Source organism: Hipposideros armiger, unplaced genomic scaffold (genome assembly GCF_001890085.2).
Source record: "Hipposideros armiger isolate ML-2016 unplaced genomic scaffold, ASM189008v1 scaffold_41, whole genome shotgun sequence".
Classification (NCBI taxonomy): Eukaryota; Metazoa; Chordata; class Mammalia; order Chiroptera; family Hipposideridae; genus Hipposideros; species Hipposideros armiger.
The window spans coordinates 671,002-691,834 of record NW_017731391.1 but is presented as its reverse complement, the minus strand read 5'-3'; the positions used below and the strand labels follow the sequence as shown (position 1 = coordinate 691,834).

The window sequence follows — 20,833 nt, the reverse complement described above, 5'->3', positions numbered from 1 at the left end:
GCTGTTTTATAAAATGGCTAGAGACTTATGCTTCCAAGAGTTGACATAAACTTTCCCATAATGTGAATCATTAGTAGAAGATAAACTTAAATGCATCCTTTAATTTTTAAAATGTGGCAGTAAACCTTATCTCAGAGAAGGAAGAAAATGGTTTGGGTAGCTTTTATCAATTACAATACAGGGTGTTTGGAAGATTTCAATCCCCCTACCCTTAATTCTCTCTGCATAACCTTTATCTTAAAGTTGGTACTAGTGATGCAATTGGTGTAATTGCATCACTAGTACCAACTATTGATGTGAGATAACAGCGATATGTGAATTTAGATCACAGGAATGGGCTTCTTTCACACTGCCAACTGTTCTGGCTGTGTTCCTTGCTGACTTACTGTAAACGCAAGGCAGGAGCAGAAGGAACAAGCTGTGTGCTAGCTCGCCTTTGGGGCTGAGGTGCCCTGTTCCCTTTTTCTGCTTTTATTCTCACATCACCTACTGAACCAAATAAGGATGGCAGAGCCACAATCCCTGATTTGGGATCTATTTTTTCTAGATATACAAGTACTGTTAAGGGGCCTGTGTACCATTTACTGCTTATAAAATGCTTCTTAGGTGGCCACTTTTTCTGAATATAAGACAGGGGAAAGAGTTTGAGTTTGAGTCAAAGGTTTCTTGTAAACATTTCTGTGTGTGTGTGTGTGTATTCACGTATACATGCACTCATAGATACATACATAAATATACATACTGACACACATATGTGGATACAGGGAAAGAAGTATGTACAAACTTAGGAATATGCACTGTAAAATATTAACAGTGACCATCCCTGAGTGACAGAATTATGACTACATTCTATTTTTTTGCCTATCTACATTTTTAATTTTTCCACAATAAGAATCTTTTAGGGCCGGCCGAGTGGCTTGTTGGTTAAGAACTGGCTTGGGATGCCAGAGGGCCCTGGTTCAGATCCCACATATGAGGGCCAGTGACACTGCCCTCTTCAGCTAAGATGATGAACAACAGCTCGACCTGGAGCTGGGCTGCCGTGAGTCACTGGCAACAGCATAGGCTGCAGTCCCCTGCTTCAGTGGGCTGCCATAAGCTACTGTGTGTAGCCAGCAGCCAGCGTGAGCAGCCGTCCAGAGGCCGGCGACTGACCTGCCTCGCCTGGGAAGAGAGCAATGATGGTGCCAACTTGGGCTGGTGAAGCAACATCCTCCACAACTAGACTGAAGAACAAACCAACAGCAACTTGTCCGTTCCCCTTCCCCCACTTCCCCAGCGCTGTTCCCCTCCCCCAATTCCCCAATAAAATCTTAAAAAAATCTTTTACTTGTGTAGTAAGAACACTATTTTAATATCCATGTTGCAATGAACTAATTTCACACTTGTATTTCCTGTACTCTCTGCTCAGCAGAGAAACATTGTTGTGTCCAGCAAATCTTCATACATGATTTTCAAAACGTCTTTCTTCTGTGTTTGCAAGAGGACACGTTTGCACTCAGATGCAGCTTTCATTTTCTTATTCATGAGCCCAGGTGAAACTGCATCCAGTGGGCATGATGTAGCCAAGGCCAAGAAAGTGGTATTTCTTCTGAGTGGCTGAGAAACTGTAGCAGAGGAAGCGAAAGGCTGTGTTAGTGACACCACTAGGAGTCTAGGTCTTTAGAGCAGGTGGCCTGACTAGCAAGGATGAAATGTTCGGCCCAACAGCGATTGTTTTCCCTTAGCACACATCCCAGCAAGGAAGAGCAGCCTTGTGGGAGGGACTTGGGTGTTGTCAGTCATTGACTGCAGTTGCACAGTAATAGACCTGGAACCTTGTTGAATGAGGGATTGCAATCCCAATGTCAACGGGTAGCAACTCCTAACTTCCTCTTCCTATGTCTGAAAGCCCCACAACATAAAAGTCTCTCTTCTATTCCCAAAGGATGTCCTCAGTCAATCAAAGTCTTAACATTAGTCATTCAACAGGACTATTATGAGTAAGAGTTTTCCAGCTTTGCCTTGAATACGGCGGGACAACCACGGAAATTTTTGAAACTTTGAGTTGGAATGTGGTTTTTATTGTTTGTTTGTTTTGTTTTGTTTTGTTTTCTCTCGATGTCTTAGCCTTTTGGCTAAGGCACTGGACTATGCATTAGACTAGCATTTCCCAGGCCTTTGAAGAATAAGGGTAACTTTGAAAGGGGATAAAATTTGAATATGTGACAATGGTTGTAGTGGTCCTCAGAGTCCACTGGTTGAGACATCACATCCTGACAACAAGCTTTCATGGAGGAGCGGCGCTTCCAAATGCATTGCATCTTCTGTTGGCCGTGAGGGCTGCACACAGATCAAGAACATGTTGCGCACATGGACTGCACACATGGGTTGATGAGGCTGCGACAGTACTTGATCCTCACCTTGATTGTCTGCCCGTTGCCATAACCGCCTCTGCCAGTTGCAACAAAAGCGATGGGTGACATTAACTCTAGCCATTCATTCTGCTCCTGCTTCTTCATATAGAAATTTCATATTTTTTCCGTTCTGGAAATAGTTGGATGAAAAGGGTAGGAAAGCCATCTTGAAGCAACTGGAAAAATGGAAAACAGAGAGTTACCTTTCACTGGAAGGTACTAATCACTGTAAGGGTTCTTTTTGTTTGTTTGTTTTTATAAAAATTAAGTCTATACCTTTAAGAAGACCTTGGGGTAGGAAACGTCCCAGGGACAGGAGCTCATGCTCTGGTCATCTGGGATAAATGGTCTGAAGTCCCGGGAGTTCTGAGCTCTGCATTGGTGGCTCCTGGCTTTCCCAGGTCAAGGGCAGTGGCATAGGGCATTTTTTAGTGTAACGTGCCCTTAGGGAGAGCTGTTTCTTCCCGCCTGGGAGCAGACACAGGGTATTTTGTTGCATTTACTCTTAGAAACATAAAAAAGGGTGTTTCGGCAATTTCCTTTTCAGAGATATTAAATTTTTCTCACTAGACTCTGATAATGACAGAGCTCCTTTATCCAAATTAATTTTAGTTTGTGAGGTCATTCAGTTTTCTTGATAAAAAGGCTTTTATTTCACCTCTTTGAGAAGGGAGCTCTTTCAAAATGCTACTATTACTGCTACTACTACTGGACTAGTTTCTTTGCTCTTGTGTAGTTCGCATGCATGTAGTGAAGTATGTTGCAGTCAAGAAACCATTGAACTAGACCAGGTAAGGGGTGAAGAAAGTGGAATGGAACTGGGGGCCAATAAAGGGTCACGGATGTGCAGCTGGTGTGGGGTGCCCTCACCGTGCGGAAAGGCCGCTTTGCTGAAGGAGAAGCAGCAGCAGCTGATTCGGAAGTCCAACTGGCAGTGATTCACAACAGATTGGATTTTGATGGCGAGGAAGGGGACGTTTCCAGAAAAACAGTGATGTTGATGCTTGAATTTTTTTTGTTTTTTTGTATGATGTGTTTGGACCCCTGAGCATTAGGACTAGGGACTGAATTTGAGATGTGTCCTGCCCCAGCCCCTTGCCTCTGATCCATTCCTGTGTGTTTTTACTACTTTATCTGTGAATTAATATATTACTTTCAATTGCCTCATTTTTTTCCCCTAAGGAGTTTTGCTTTGAATTTTAAATAGAAACAAGGCCACAGTCACACCTCGTCTTGTGCTATCTTGTTTAGGACGACTCTTTTGCTTAAAACTATAACTGGATTAGGGATTGCTATGACTTATAGTCCATGGTCTGAAGTCATTTAAATACTTCCTAGTATATTTGGAATGAAAGGACTGGAAATGAAAGACTGAATCATTTACCAAGAAATTTCAGGTCAGCTTGATTGAGTTCCACAAGGCTTAGTGGAGATTTGTTCCTTACTTCAAAATTGTTTTAGTTACCAATTAAGTGAGATGAACTATTATAAAAAGGCATATGAGTCAGGTTACAGTGGCATTCATCTAAGAAAATCTTTACAGGAGTAGACATTATGGGACTATCTGCTTTGTATCTGCCAATATGGCAGCAGATCCAGAAGAAGTCAGAAAAACAGCATTCATGTTCATTAACTTTTCCTTTCTTTCTCCTATTTTTGTCAACTTTCATGACTTATGATATAGACAATAGACCAACTATTCTTTGCCCTCAGTGTATTTTTTGCGTCTTTAATCTGGATCATATTTTGTTACAATTTATAAAATGTACCTAATAAACATGATTATTGCATGAGGAGTTGCTTTACAAATTACGCATTGCTGCAGGAATATTAGTTATCATGATTATACTTATCAACTGTGTTGTCTTACAAAAAGTATTTCACGTGTTAGTTAGGGCTTCTTGTTTTGAGTGACTTCAATCAATTCGAACTAGCTTTGGGGTGGAGGAGTGGGCTGGGGAATGAATTTTGGTGGAAGAACTCTTGAGTGTCTTGGCTAACTACAAACATGGCCGACTTCAGCGCCCACGGGCCCAGCAACTCAGAGCCTATCAGGATCCTAGCCTTTCCGCTTCCTCTCTGTGTGCCAGCTTCATGCTTTCTGTAAACCTGCATTTTCCCTAAGGTGGGAAGAATGGCTGGCAATAGCTGCCAAGCCTCACATCCTGTGACACTCTTCCAGTTAGCAAATATTAAGGAAGGACTCTGATTGGCTCAGCTTTGGTCAGGCACACACCCTTGAACCAACTGACTGTTGTCCTGAGGCAGAGTCACATTGCAAAGGTGACCCTGGGGCCTCAACCTGTGTAGGGAGCTGTTCCAGAGAAGAAAACAGCATTGTGAGCCAAGCACCCCCATTGCTGTCTACTATACCAGATTTCTCCAGTCTTCCAGTTCCTCAAGTATAAATGGTGCAGTGACTCTTACCTTGCTAGAGGGATGTTGTGATTAGAGGTCATCCTTAGCCTACCGCGGGGACTCTGTAAAGAGTCATTGTCATAATTATAATACCACCAATTGGCTCTATCAAGTTTCCTCTAGGATAGCTTTTTGCTCTGAAGCTAAGTAGAGCAAATACCTTAACATTTCACTATTTTGCTTTTAAATCAATCTTTACTCCTTACTTCTGAAACATAGATTCCTTTTTCCCCCCTCATAACCAGCCCCTGAAATTAGTTAACATTTCTGCTACAGAACCAAAAGAAGAGAGTCAGAGTTTTGTCCACTTCTCTGAAAGTGGACGTTCACGGCGTATGTATGCTTCTTTACCTTGCTAAGAATGCCCAGCTTTGGAAAGCAGAGATAGTGGATCTTTGGGTCTCTGAAAATGTCAAGTATATAGCTTCTTGCATATAGCAGAGGCTCAAAATTCTTTGAATGAATGAATTTTCTTCAATTGTTTTTACTGCTACATCACTTCCTTTTGTAAAAATTTTAATAGTTTTTCCTTACTTAAAATACAGTTTAAAAAAAGAACAAATGTAGTATTTGACTTGCATAGTTTAGGGTTAGAGGCAAATATTTTTTAAATTAAAACTTGGATGTATACATTATTGGAGTAGACTTTATCTTATGGTTTGGATGAGTCTAAATAGTTCATTTTTAATCCTGCTGTGTCTTTGATAATGACACCAAAGAATATAATCTCTTTCTAAGAGAGGATTCCCAAAGAGTGGGCTTTGCTTCCACACTAACCTAGCATTCTGTAGTAAATTAGAAAAAAATACACAAAAAAACCACTTTATAATAACCTTTATAATTGCCACTTCAAAATGGAAATTTGGAATGGCATGGAATTATTAATCAGTGGAAAGAGAGTAGATTTCCAAAAGGTAATTATACCAAATGTAACACTTGAAATACATTCTGTTAAATAAAATATAGGCCCCCTTTCCTGTTCTCATTTGTAAGTAGCTAAGATAATTCAGGTTGCTTGAATCAGGAATCAGGGACAGGTTGGCTTAATAGCTTTGGGCTAACTCCTGACTAGAGATGACATTTGTCTTTTAATTTCTTGGGTAGGAGAGGCAGCCACATTCACATTAAGGCCCAGAAGTAAATTATTAGTCTAGTTTAGCTCTTGTCATAAAAGCATGTTATGACTCTCTCACATTCCTGGACAGTTGGGCTGTAATTCTCGGTTGTTTAAAAAGGTGTTTGAATGTGTTTTGTTAAGAGGCTTGAATAAATGGCTATTTTTCTTACAATTTTGCTTGCTTTTTCAAGTGTTCACATAGTTTCCAGGTCTGACAGCTAGCCTTATGCTGACTGGAGTGAATTTTTTGGATAGGACGAAGTGTTTTGGATGTTTTACACTTGACTGCATAAATATAGCCTAGCAAGTTATATGATTTTAAGAGAATTACTTAAGGGCGGAAAGGATTGCTTAGCTACTAAGAAAATGATAGCTTATAGATTTGTTTGAGGGTATTGTTATTTAGGTGCTGTCCTTACAAATTTGAGCTCTGCCGACCTGGAGGTTTAGTATCTGGTGGTTAACATTTAATGAATCCTTGCCCTACCAGGCTCTATGTTACAGGCTTTATATGCATTATCTCATTTAATCCTCCACAAAATCCTGGAATTCAGCACTATAATTACTCTCATACAGATGAGGAAATGAGGTGTGTGAGGAACAAAGCCAGTACGGAACCCAGCCAGGCGGACAATGAAGCCCGTTGCGTTGTGCCGCCCTCACCGAGGGGTGGGACGCTCCTCAAAGGGGCAGTGAACGTGAGGCCTGCCGCCTGACCATAGCTGGCTTCTTGTCCCACTGGGCAAGGAAAGAGGAACACAGAGCTGGCTGGAGTTAGTCCTGCTCGCCAAGGGGAAATGCGGCTGCTACCATGCCTTGGGCAGAGCCTGGACACCCCGTGTGCCTCCTTATGTGCTACCAGGCCTAAGATAAAGCGTAGTGATGGGCCCTCAAAGATGAAGTTTTGAGTCAGTGGAAAGCAAGGGGTGCCCGGCCCGGCTGGCCGGGAGGAGATTCACAGATGCACAGGACGACAGTGTGATGGGAGCAGAAACACATTGGAGCCTCTGCCTGTGGTTTGGGTTTCTGCTGCTTGTTCTTTGCTACAGTAGCTGAAGATTGAAAAACATAGCTCACATGTAGCCTTTTTCCTATTCTTTATGTCAAAAATGTGGTAGTTTTCTCTTGCTTAACCAGGTTCTTGTGGTTAAGTTTATTGCCTCATCTGTGGATTGCAGGGTAGAGAGAAATAACCACTGGATGGGCTGGCTGGAGCTGAACCAGAAAAGAAATGAAGATTATTGGTTAGAAATTTTGAAAATGTATTATTAAAAAAGAAGCAACAACGAAGACACATGGTTAAATGTCAAATAGCACAAGATGGTACATGATGAAAAAAGTTAAGGACTTTTTGTCCCATGCTAAAATCCACACTTCTAGAGAGATAAACCTGTTAAGGATTTCTTCCAAAAATTACATACATACATATATATATATATAATATATATAATATATATATATATATATATATATATATATATATATATATATATAATATATACACACACATACACATACGCTTGCACACACATATGTATATTTTGGTACCATAAGTGGTATTATTCTCTGTCTAGCTTTCCTCACTGAATAATGTATAGTGGAGATTTTTCCATATTTTTCAATGGTTCTATATTAGTCCATAGTAATATCTTCTATTGGCACAAAGTTTTATGGATGACCAAGCATTTATATATATTGTCTCTCTGGGCCTCATAGTAGCCACTAGGGAGGTATCAGAAGGCCCGGAGTGGTTTCCTGGTTCACCCAGGATCGCATGGAGCCTGGGATTCCAACACGAGTCCAGTGTTCCTAGCACGTGACATTCCCTAAATATGCCTGTATTCCTTCCACTTAGCGCAGTGACCACAGATGGAGGTAACCGCTCTGGAAGCAGTAAAAAAAAATCGCCAACCTGGCACCCCAAGAAGCCAGACAAAGGAAATGTAGACCTCAGAAAAGTGAGACCAGAGACTAATCGAAACTGAGAATGCGAATGGGCCCTCGGCGTCAGCGGATCTTTCCCTTTCCTTTACAGATGAAGACCTGGGGCCAAGACATCCAAGAGCTTGCTCAGGCCACACAGTTAGGTCATTTTCTTTCCTAAGGCTGCTTCTGGAGAGGGGAGGAAAAGGAGACTCTAGATTTTTCCAGGCTCTCTAGTTCTCGTCAGCTAGAATGGGATGCGGACAAGCACATAGACTGAGAAACCCGAACACCCTTGAGAAATGGGAAGGTGCCTTCCCAGCACAGAGAGGTGGTCGGTCTGAGACGATGCCCCTCGAGGCCGTCTGACCACATAGACTTGAGCTGTCTGGGTGCCCAGGCAGTGTGGATTTTAATGCCACTTCTGGCTCCCCGCCTTCATTTACTGAGGACCTAATGGTCACACAGCTCTTCTCCGGGCTACAGGCTACTGCAGATGTGTCAAAGAAACTGTCCCCAACCGCGAGGACTATAGAACACATGAGATTATCTATGCTACTTTGAGTTAAATTGATTGTGCAAATAAGTACACGTAAATACAAAACAACTCTCCTCATGCATAGGTTTTGTTTTGTTTTATCAAACAACTGTCCTGTAAAGGTTCACTGGCAGTGCAGTGAATGAAAACCAGGATTCATTGATTTTGACTTGTTATTCAAGCTGAGAAAGTAGAATGGTGGTTATTCTGAGTCTGACAGACTATCAGTTGGTTTATTCCCGCATTTTTGAAGTGGACTTAAATTAAAAAAAAAAAAAGACTGAAAGCTCATGTATTAAAATGTGCTAGGGGAGGCCTCTGACCATTGGATCAGAAGCCCCTGCCTCTTCTTTCATTACTTTTACCAGGATACCTGGGAAGAATTCACTTAGGGAGTTATTATATTATGGAGGGCCCTGGATGATGGGTGAAACCCCTTATTCAGTGGTTAGATGGTCCAAAGCCTACAAGGGAATATTCAGGAGTGGCTACTTGAGGGACGTTCATTTTCCACACCACAGATCTTAGTAAACACGGTCTTTCCCACTCTCTCATAAAGCACCACTATATCCCAGTAAGCAGGAGGGGGCGCCCAGTGCACTGAAGTGGTTCTCGGAACCCAAGGCGAGAAGCTCAGCTCTGCTCGGGGTCTCTGATCGCCAGACCATTTTCCTCTTATTTGTTTCTTCAACTTTGGACAAGGCCAGTTTGAAACTGCTTCTACTGCTTTTGGACACCAGTGTTTAGACTTTAAATCAGTCCAAGTAGGAAGAAAGTTTGGAGAAGCCTCTGGAAACAATTAAATGGAGCAGAGGGGAGGGGTCTAGAGGTGAGCTGAAGGCTGCCTGGCATTGAACTAAACACATCAGTTGCCACACTGCTCTCCTGTGTTTGATGCTTGCAACTATTGTCCCAGAAGCAGCAATTTCAGAAAGTCCTTTCCTGGGCTGGGGAACAGCACTTGCTTTCTTGGTGAGCCATGAGAGGTATTCTTGAAAGCAGTTCATTGTTCGGGTATTATGAGATGGTGGTCACTGATTGCATTATGTTTTCTTTTATTGCAGCTGTTGGTTTGATCCAGTGCCAGGTGCTTAAAACAAGTGTGGTTTTGCAGCTGGTAAGCAAGGCTGGACAAGGACAGGGATCATATCGTTACCCCGGCCAAGATTTTTAACAGACTGGGGTCTGACGAGGGCAAAAGGATAAAGGATTCCCTCTTTACTTCATTTTCATGTAGAAAAAGAAACTTTTCAGGACAATTCAAGGATACTTCCTAGAATTCCTTTATTCTTTTTTTTTCCTTTGAAGATATACTTAGATGCAAATAATAGTTTTGTTTCACTTAAAAATGAAGGTCAAATGCCAGGTGAAGGTGGTGGTTGTCACTGATAAGATATGCTAGAATTGACCAGCTATGAAAATATAATTTGGGATGCATTATTAAAGCAGGCTGTTTTTATTTGTATGCCACTATATACACATGTGGTTGTGAAATAGTTCAAACCATGGCACTCTGAATGTCCTCACTGGATTTTTAGGAATGTCTTCACTGAGACAGCCAAATTCTGGTTCATTTGGTTTGGCTCATTGCGTTGGCTGTAAATCAGAGACTCTTCGCTTTAATATCTGAGTCAAAATTTATTTCCAAACATAATACTACAGTTGTTCTTTCACAGAATGCACATGTATTCACTTCTTCAATACCTTGCTTTCTACTTTCTCTTTCTCTGTCTCATGCTAGAATGTGCTGAAAGGTTTTGATAATGTTAAGTCATAAGCTACTGATGAATGTGTTTTTCAGGTGGTTCATCTCTCATTTATTTAACTATGGGAGTGGTAGTTTCTGGAAATAGTTTTATTGCTTCTGAAATGCCCTCCCAATGAGAAGATACAGTAATTATATCAAGGAATTATATTTTTATTACAGTATAACAGTATTTGGGCGTTCTGGTTCAGTAGTGATGGAGTTCTTTCCATCTCACTAAGCCTTGTTCCTGTAGGAACAAGGACTTCAGAATGAGACAGCCTTGGATTTTCATCATGGCTCTGCCATCTATTAGCTGACCAGCCTTGAGCCAGTTAATCAATCTCTTTTTTTTTTTTTATTTTTATTTTTTTATATAAACCAAATAAATTTTTTTTTTAAATTTATTTATTTATTGTTAGTTTCAGGTGTACAGAACAATGCAATAGTTACCCTTTTCACCCTCACAATAATCAATCTCTTGAGGTCTCAGTTTCTGCTCCTATAACATGGGAATTACAGCAACCTAACTCGTTAATCATGATGCTTAGATGAGGTAAAGGGCTAACGTCACCTCACATGGCACTGGTCCACGGGAAAGTCCTGGCCAGTACCCCTAGTGAGCTCGGGAGCCCAGTCCCACAGAAGGAAATCTGTACAGGCCAATGAAGGTGAACAACTTTCACGCCTTCTCCTGCCTGACTTCAGCTAGGTGCTCCCTGTACTGCCCACTTCATTTTTCAAAAATTGTGGTAAAATAAACAAACATAAATTTACTATTTTTAATCATTTGAAGTGTACAATTATACAATTCAGTGGCATTAAGTACTTTCACACTGTTGTGCAACCATCACCATTGTCCATCTCGAGAACTTTTTCATCATCCCAGATGGAAACTGTGCTCATTGAACAATAGCTCCCCATTTCCCCTTCCCCACAACTCCTGGTAACGCCTATGCTACTTCCTTTCTCTATGAATTTGACTACTCTAAGTATTTCATCTAAGTGGAGTCATACGCTATTTGACCTTTTGTGACGGGCTTATGTCACTTAGTATAATGTCTTCAAGATTCACTCATGTTTTAGTATGTGTCGGAATTTTATTCCTTTTTGAGACAGAATAACATTCCTTTCTATGTTTTATCATTTACCTGTCAATGGACATTTGGGCTGTTGCCTCTTGTTGATTATTGTATGTGATGCTGCCATGAACATGCACTGTACAAATACCTGTTTGAGTCTCTGCTTTTAATTCTTTTGGGCATATATACACAGCAGTGGAATTTCTGGATCAGATGATCTCCAGAGCAGCCTTTTGGGTACTTGCTTGTTGGTGTGTTCCTCAAATACCAAATACAATATGTTTATAATTGTTTCACACTTCTTCTTCCCACCTCCCTCCCAAATCAGATCCTTTTTCTGATTAATAATAACAATTTTTAAGACATCCTGACACAAACCACCGGCATCTTCGACTTTCTCCTTTTCCTCTTCCTCCTCTTCCTCCTCCTCCTCTAGCCTTAAGAATTTGGCAAGGCTGTTTCAACCTTCTTCACATATTTTCTCTGCCTCACTGATTTTACTACTCACAGATGATTAGTGCATATTTTGGTATGATTTTTTTCCTTGGCTTAACTTTGAATACTTTTAATCCTTCCTTTTTTTAATGAAAATCATACACTCCCATCTTCATTAAAAAATCTTTTGAACTCTCATGTTGACAACAATTTTCCCATAAGCCTTCCTTTCCTTTTTGCTAGTGGTCCCCCAGCAACATTATCATTTGGACCAGTTCTTAGTCTTACCTCGCAACTCCCATAACACTCTTCTGCCTGATGATAGTAAATAGTCATTTACTATTGTGTGGTGTGACCAAGACAGAGCATCACTCAAAAGTCATGGGCTGGAGTAGATGGAGATAATGCAGAAAGCCAATAGTTTTCTCAGTGTGCAAGAGAGGGCAAGACTTTTGTTCCTCTGTACAGTCATGTCCAAGAGAATTGGACTGTTTATTTCCTCCCTGGGATCTAAGTCAGAATTTAGTGCCCAAACTACTTAATATTGGTTTGACCTTACATAGGATTTGTCTTGCAGATATGTTAAATAGAGGACAATAATATTGACTCTATTAATTCCTTACGTTTTAATTTCTTTTTTTAATTTATTAAATGTATTGGGGTGACATTGGTTAGTAAAATTATATAAGTTTCAAGTGTACAGTTCTATAATACATCACCTATAGATTGTATAGTGTGTTCACCACCCAGTCAGTTCTCCTTCCATCTCCATATATTTGATCCCTTTACCCTCTTCTACCACCCCTTGCTCCCTTACCCTCTGGTAACCACTAAACTGTTGTCTGTGTCTGAGTTTTTGTTTGTTTGCCTTGTTCCATTGTTGCTTTCAGTTTTATATCCCACATATGAGTGAAGTCATATGGTTCTTGACATTTTTGTATCTGACTTATTTTTCTTAGCATGATAATCTCAAGATCCATCCATGTTGTCGCAAATGGCAGTATTTCATTTTTTCTTATGGCTGAGTAGTATTCCATTGTATATATGTACACATCTGCTTTACCCAATCATCTATTGAAGGATACTTTGGTTGTTTCTATGCCTTGGCCACTGTGCATAATTCCTTACTTTTTAATTTTTTATGCATGAGCTTCTTATAGCAGAACACTCAGTGGTCAACCAGTTGCAGAAATAGTACCATTATTGCCCGTGGGTACTGTGTTTCCCCGAAAATAAGAGATAACTGGAAAATAAACCCTAGCATGATTTTTTTAGGATGCTTGTAATATAAGCCCTACCCCAAACATAAACTCCAGTTAAGATAATCAGCCAGACATGACTGTTTGAATAAATGTAGATTTTTGTACATGAGTAAATGAATAAATGCAGATTGTTGGAGCAAAAATTAATATAAGGCCTGGTCTTATTTTTGGGGAAACATGGTAGTAGATACAGTTCTTGAGTGAAGATCTTGCCCTTTGGGAAAATTGGGCATTCCATGTATGAAGGTTGTTAAGAATGGGTAAGAGTTTGGCCTCTGGAATGAGGGAGACCTTACTTCAAAACCCATCTCTGCTACTTGCTTGCTGTGTGGCTTTGAGCAGGCTTTATAACTTATATCATAGTCTTACATCTGTAAAATGGAGATTAATATAATTCTTTCCTTATAAAGTTGCTGGGGATTAAGTGAAATAATCCACGTATAACACAGTGGCTGGCATAACACGTTCAGAACCCAAAAGTGTCAGTTTTCTTAGTAAACCGAATATTGGTCAGACACTGTCATGCAGTTGCCTCCCAGACAGGAACTGAGCGTAAGTGTGAACTGAGCAAGCGGAGGAGACACGTGCTCTGGAAGGTCCCACAGGGGTCAGGGTAGTTAACCAGTTTAGAGAACAGTGCTTTGAAAATTCACAAGCAGATTCTTATTATATTCCCAATGCTTAGGCTCAAAACTGTGTTTTACATGTTTTCTGTACTTTAGCACCTAATGAAAAATAGAACCATTTGCTGATAAAACTAAAACGTTATAGGTTTCCTTTTGGCCAAATACATATGTGTAGAGTCCTGTAATTTTGTATCAAATTTAAAGCTGTATTTCATAATCTATATATACATATTGATACTTAGAAGTAGAAAGAAATACTGATTTTGACATCTTTTTGGGCACCTTAAACTATTTGTGTAGTTCAAATTCTAATAAATGCTAGATAATTTTATGCAAATATCCAATGAGTGCCCTTAACAAAGAGACTATAAAGGTAGCCAAGCTTCACAGATGTTAGTGAAATTTACGGATCAATCAGGTATAAAGAATGGAACTTTGAAAGTAAAATATTTTCTTGGAACCCTCCAACAAGGCTTTTAGGTATGATTAGCTAAAATTGGCTTTTATTTGATTTGTGGGTGCTTAAACTTTGGAGAGTTAATTTATCTTTAATTTGAGAATTCATTTTCATTTCCATGCCTTAATAATATGAACAGTTAGCTAAATGCTTATATTTGTTTATAAGAAATGTTAAGTGTTTATTCCTTACTGGTGCAAAACCTTTTACTACTTTTCATACTTGGCTTTTTGCCTAACCTCATGAAAGTCCCCTTAATTTTAATGCATTTTCTCCTTGGAGTACTGTGTCTATCTTTATTGAGTTCATTTATAAAAAAATCACAGAATAAAAGTTGATGTCATATATATTGAAATTGTTTTAGCCATGGAGTAAATCTGTGTGTTCTTGCTTTTGTGTGTTGCAAGGTCATGGAGCACTTAAAAAACCTGTCAATGAGAAATAGAAATAGTTGGAAAGAATGTTCAAGTACAACTTCTGATTTAACAAACTTAGAAAGTAGTATAAAAAAAAAAAGAAAAAAATAACACTACACACCTATATCATAGACCTGCATTACTGAGGCAAATTGATGTTCAGATTTATATAATATGATTGAAGCAAATATTTTTAATATCTTTCTCTTCAACTATTAAGCCACAAGAAGTACACTTTGTACCTTAGCTTCAGTTGCTGAACAATCCATATAGTCTCTGTTTAGGAAACCCTTCAATCAAGATGTGCCTACTCCCTTATTAATACTTTAATGTTGTTAATAATTCATTTATAAGAATTTTAATTGCCTATGGGAAATAATAAAATAGACCCATTATATTCACAGCGAAACCTCTTCTTTGATGATAGCAGTGAACAGGGAGCTGAATCAAGGAAGTTATTAATCACCTTGTAGAGGCTGAACTTCAGAAAGGTTAAAGTTCAAAAAAGTTAAAATACAGTGAAAATAAATCATTATTAGTGAAATGAGCCATATTAAAACACACATGTAACCAAAAAGAGAAAAAACAACATTTTAATTCAGGTAAGCATCTCTATAAAGATCAAACTTTGGAATAATTAGAATATGTGGATTTTTATTTGGGGACAATCATAAAATACACTCATATTAAAAAACCAGCAAGGCATCAAAATCGACGTAGTAGTGGAGATAATTCACGGGTAATACTGGGACGTGTTTCTCACCTGTTGGCTCCTTGCATCTGGGAAGAGCTTCTCCTTTCTTTGTATGCCTGTCTGGCTCCACCCAGTGTGGAAGAGATGATCCATCTCCCTTTTGGCTGGTTTTCTGCTCCTCTCACCACCCGTAGGACCAAGTCTTGCTCCTGTGGACTTGAGTTTTGGGGTCCTGGGGTATAGCAGCCATTGCTTTGTTCAGGGTCATCATCTTCTTAGCCATTACTTCCTCTGTGGAACTTTGGTCTCCCCCTTCAGATGGGATTGCGGGCGGCAAGGGGCCACACAGAGCTTTAGCGGCTCTGCTTTGTTCAGATAACAAGTCCTGATTGAGCTCCATTGTGTGTCTGAGGATGCGCTGGGAACAGGATAAATGGTGATAAATGAGACAGATATAGCCCATCCCTTGTCAAGACTAAAGTAACCTGGGATTGAGACACAAGCAGTTCAAGTCCACCGTAGTAAGCGCTATGACCGGACCAAAGCTAGGCATTGTTGGAGGGGCAGAAAGGATTTCCCAGAGGAATTGGTATTTCGATGGACACACCTAACGAATGAATAGGAGCCAGTTGGCCAAGAGTTGGCAAAGTATGTTCCCACAAGAAAGAAGGGCATGTGCAAAGTCCTAGGGGTGAGAAGGAGTATGGCAGGTTTGAACAGGAAGACACAGGCTGGAGCTTAGATGGGACTTAGGGAATGGTGAGAGATAAGGTTAGGAAAGGAGGTAAGGGCTGATCAGGAACAGGGTGAATAGGAACAGGTTGGTGAGGAAAGAACATGGACACTTACGCTTGGGACACATCCATCTGAAGAGTCTGAGAGATAGTCAAGTCTAGATGGACCGTGGGCAAGTGGGTATACAGGTCTGAAGCTCAAGAGATGAGATTTGGTCTGAGGCAAATGTACTGAGGGAAAAGTGTGACAAAAGGAAGGATATATAATATTAAATTCCTTTCAGCTCCTGCTTGTTTTATTATATTTTTCAGCTTTATTGAGTATAATTGACAAATAAATTGTAAGATACTTAAAGTGTATGTGATGATTTGATATATGTATACATTGTGAAAGGATCCCTCACTGAGTTAGGTAACACCTCATATATTTCCCCTTTTGTGTGTGTGTGAGGACATTTAAGCTGTCTCTTAGCAAATTTCAGTTATAAAACACAGTATTATCAACTATAGTCATCATGTTATACATGAGATCCTCGGACCTTATTCATCTTGTAACTGAAAGTTTGTACCGTTTTACCAACCTTTCTCCATTTTCCCCCAACCTCTCCCCGCCCCCAGCTCCGAGCCCCTGGGAACCACTTTTATACTCTGTTTGTATGAGCTCCACTTTTTTTTCATCTTTTTTTTTTTTTTAGATTCTACATATAAGTGACACATACAGTACTTATCTTTCTCTGTATGGATTATTTTACTTAATGCCCTCCAGGTTCATCCATGTCATATATGACAGGATATCTTTCTCTTTTTAAGGCTGAATAATATTCCATTGTCTTTATCCATTTATCCATTGCCAGACACTTCAGTTGTTTCCATATCTTGCCTATTGTGAATAATGCTGCAGTGGACATGGGGTACAGATATCTCTTTGAGATCCTGATTTCATTTCCTTCATAGCCAGACGAGGGATGGCTGGAGCTTATGGTAGCTTTAGTTTTAATTTCCTGAGGAATATCCATACTGTTTTCTCAAAGAGGCTTCCAACAGTTTGCATTCCTATCAGCAATGCGCAAGGGTTCCCTTTTCTCCACATTTTCGCCTGCTTCTTTTCATTTGCTCTGCTTTTATATTTCTTTTGACTCTCTGAATGTGGTTCATTGCTTATTTTTGTAACTAACAAATACAGACTTTCTCTGTGATGAAAATAATGCAAAACCAGCTGCTACTGAAAGGGGAGAAATAAGAAGAAAGGAAGAACAATAAGGCAAGAGAAAGACTCCCAGAGAAGCTTGAGGAGGAGCTGTGTGTGAGCCGTCCTGTCGGCCCCGAGCTGTGGGTTACCCTGTTCACAGATGTGCTCTCTCCACACTCTTCACGTTTCCTGCATGTTCCCCTCCCCTCCTCTCCACTTCCTATTGGCCCGAAGGCTTTTTATTTTTATTTTTCGGTGGATAAGAAAATAGTGATTATTTCTCCAAAGCTTCCCCTGAACCTCACACCTAGGCTTCTGCCTTTTGTGTTTCATCCAGGCCTGTGTAAAAGGAACTTTGGGCCAATCTGATCACAGGTACACAGAGTCCTTCAGTCTGTTCAGTAAAAACACTGTGTGGTTCATTAATATAGTTGGTGTGAGTTGTTTTTTAAAAAATTAACTCTGCTGCGATACAATTTTCTCATGCATTGTTTTCACAAGACCAAATAGTCAAACTTAAAAAGAAGTTTCTTCTTGAAGAAATGTCAACCAATTGCTTGAATCACACACCTTTACCAAATTTTACTCAAAAAAAAAAATAAAGGTTTTGTTGTTTTCCTTCTTCAGATGTAAGTTGGAGACTTATGAATAGTACAAATTGTTATTAATGATGTTTGGTAAAGAATTTGTTTTAATTTTATATGTCAAATATGTACATGTTAATTTTTTCTTGTTGCCAATTTATCAGCTCTCAATTTCAGTGTGGTTTAAGCAGGAGAAAACCCAGTTTTGTTGAGAAAGGTTTGCATGATGAACATGATTCTGCTGGGAAGCTATTTTCATTCTTGTTAAAGGATGAATTCATTGTACAAATGCAGGGTATTTTGTGTGTTAAACGTGTTAGTTCAGGAATTTCACATGGTTCTAAGATACACATCCACAAAGGGATGGCCAATCCAAACAATACTTAGCCAGTTGGCCTCTAACCCAATTCAGTTGTCCCATCCTGTGGCTTACAAAACAACTGGCCTTTGGGAGAGAAAGTGACTTCGGGTTTGACTGATTATTGAGTACTTCTTCGGAAGCTTAATATAAACTCATTTTTTAGAGTTAAAATAAATCAACATGTGCTGCAAAAACAGCATAGGAGTCTGAACTAGAAGCTTCTTTGAGGTATTAGAAGAATATACCTTCTGCTTAGAGTTTACATCTGCTCCTCCCCACCGCCCCCCCTAAATTTTGTTTCTGGTTCTATTATTTCCTCAATTTGTTCCTATTGATAAGGACAACTCTAAAAATAATAGCAATGACTGGGTATTTGAGGCAGTGTGTGGTCTCTTCCTAAAGTTTGTGAGTCTGCTAACTAGTTGGCTAGAATAAGGCAGATGTTGATTGGATCTGACGCCAGTTTACACAGTGGCTTCTATAATGCATATCTAAACATGGAGAACCACCTTTTATGAGACCACCTATTCTTGTTAAGTCCCCACTACACCGCATTCTAATTGTGACTGATCCTTAAGTTGAATAAAGAACTACTAATAGTTCTGTAGTTAAAACATCTCACTACATGTCACATCTTGCCCTCAGTAAATGGGAAAATAGAGACTTAAACAGAGAATCTGAATTAGAAGGTACAATATATACTCACTTTTTTTTTTTGAGAATGGGAAACACATTTAAAAATAGTACATATTATCTCCTTAATCTAAATTCAGGCCATTTTCCTAAGAGGTGTAAATTTATACTTATATAAATGGACTTCTTTATAAAAAACATGCCAACATTTATTAATTTATGAAGCTTAATAGTCTGCACACTATAAACCAGACTTCTTTTGATAGCTAAAGAAATGAAGGTGACTTCTAAAGCTTGGAGCAGAAACTTCATATGTCTGCAGAGCTCAGAGAAGAGGGTTGGGCTGGGAGCTTACATCTGGGAATCACCTGCATTTCATGACAGTGGAAACCAAAGGTGTGGAATAGATTCCTTGTGAGAGATAAGGAGTCGTAAGAAGAGGAGAGGGCCTGACATTGAGCCCTGTGCTGCTCTGGCTTAATGTTGGGCAGAGTGAATCTGCAAACAACATGGGGAGGCCACAGCCTGAGATGTAGAAGGAACTCTGGGAGAGTTTTGTGTTATGGAAACCAAGGGAAAAGAGAGAAGCATGTCTCAAGAGGGCGGGAGGAATCGTCAGGTGCTTCTAGATAGATCCTGTACGATGTGAACTGAAAAGATATGTTGAATTCAGCAGTAGGAGTCATGGGTGATACGAGGGAAGCTGCTTTTATGGGGCAGCTAAGGTGGAAAACAGATTGGGGTGCGTTGAGCCGTGCAGAAGAGGTACCTAGAAAGAGGAGATCTTGCATGTAGACATCTTTGAGGATTTGAGCTGAGAAGGAGGGGCAGGATGTAAGAAGGAGAGTTTGAGAGTGATGAGAGGTTGAGGGAGACCCCTTTTGTGGGACAGATTTGCACGTACTAAGAGTCAATGAGAAAGAAGCATTTTAGCAAGAGAGACTCAATAAACAAGAGAGAAAAGAAAGAGGAGTCATCACAAAATAACAGTAACAACAACAATAATATTTACTTAGCGCACACCACATCCGGGATAATGTGATAAGGCCTTGACATGCATTCTCACATTGATTTTTCGAAGAATGTTATGTAGTGGGTGCCGTTATTTTCTCTGGGTTAAAAACGGGGAAAGTGAGACCTGGAGAGGTTACCTCACTTGCTCAGTGTCCTCCTGGTGGTTAAGTGATGGGCTAACTTACTCACTAAGGACTGAACTTTGCCTCAGCCTCCCCCCAACCCCAACTTGAATTTAGGTATTTGCGCTGCATTTGAATACCTACTTAAAGATTCTTTTGATTGTATTTAAGAAGGCCACTTGGAAACTTCTGAAACTTCTAGCAGTTTTATTCTGACAACAATTTTAGCTAGTGGCGTGGATCAAAAAACAAAAGGCTTTATTGGCTGAGAGAACACCTAACCTTGTGAGTGTATATAAAACATGCTCCCTAATATAAGCTGTATGAACTGAGGGTGATTTGCCCAAAGAGCTCCTAAAGCCATTGGCTGAGGCAGAAATTAAGACTAAGAGAGTTGGTTTTTTTACACTTGGAGAAGGACAGAACAAAGATGGCGGGCTGAGGTAAAGGTGTAGTAAGGCCACGTAGGTGATATGAAAACATACTCCAGACAGCTTCTCTGTAAATTCTGACTGGCTAAGTTTCCTGAAATAATATTAATTCTGTCCTCTTGCTCTTCATAGGACATAATGACTACATGTGTCCAGCTACCAACCAGTGCACAATTGATAAAAACAGAAGGAAGAGCTGTCAGGCCTGCCGGCTCCGCAAGTGCTACGAAGTGGGCATGATGAAAGGTGGTAGGTACCTCGGCACAGGGCACCCCCCAGCAATGGGTGTCCATGTCTACTACCCAGTGCTGGCTATTTCTAGTCTAATTATCATGGGAGTTTTGTGTTTTTCTCTTCTAATTAATTTTTCTTTGCCATAAAAGTGTCTTTATAATACATTTTATTAAAAAAATAGGAAGCCACTGGGATGGGAAATTCTAACATGCCATTTTGTGTTTTATAATTTAAATGTAAATAATTATGTTTTAAATCGAAGGCGTGTGGGAGGTAGTGGTGGAAGGAAAGGAAGACTGCTCAGTGAATTATTCTGGGAATATTTTTCAGTTACTGTTTATATTGCTTAGAAAAATGGTATCTGCGAATAAACTTTCCCTAAATTGAGACTTGTAAATGTGAAAACTAAAGAGCTAATTTATA

General features: G+C 39.8%; 1 protein-coding gene across 2 annotated transcripts in view; it reads left to right on the top strand.

Moving 5' to 3' along the window:
* The window catches only part of ESR1 (estrogen receptor 1), a 245,146-nt gene that overhangs the window by 47,376 nt on the left and 176,937 nt on the right, over nt 1-20,833 (top strand). For both annotated transcript variants that reach the window (XM_019638905.1, XM_019638906.1), the window contains exon 3: nt 20,309-20,425. In XM_019638905.1, coding sequence (XP_019494450.1) covers nt 20,309-20,425 — 117 coding nt within the window. The remainder of the gene's footprint in view (nt 1-20,308; nt 20,426-20,833) is intronic.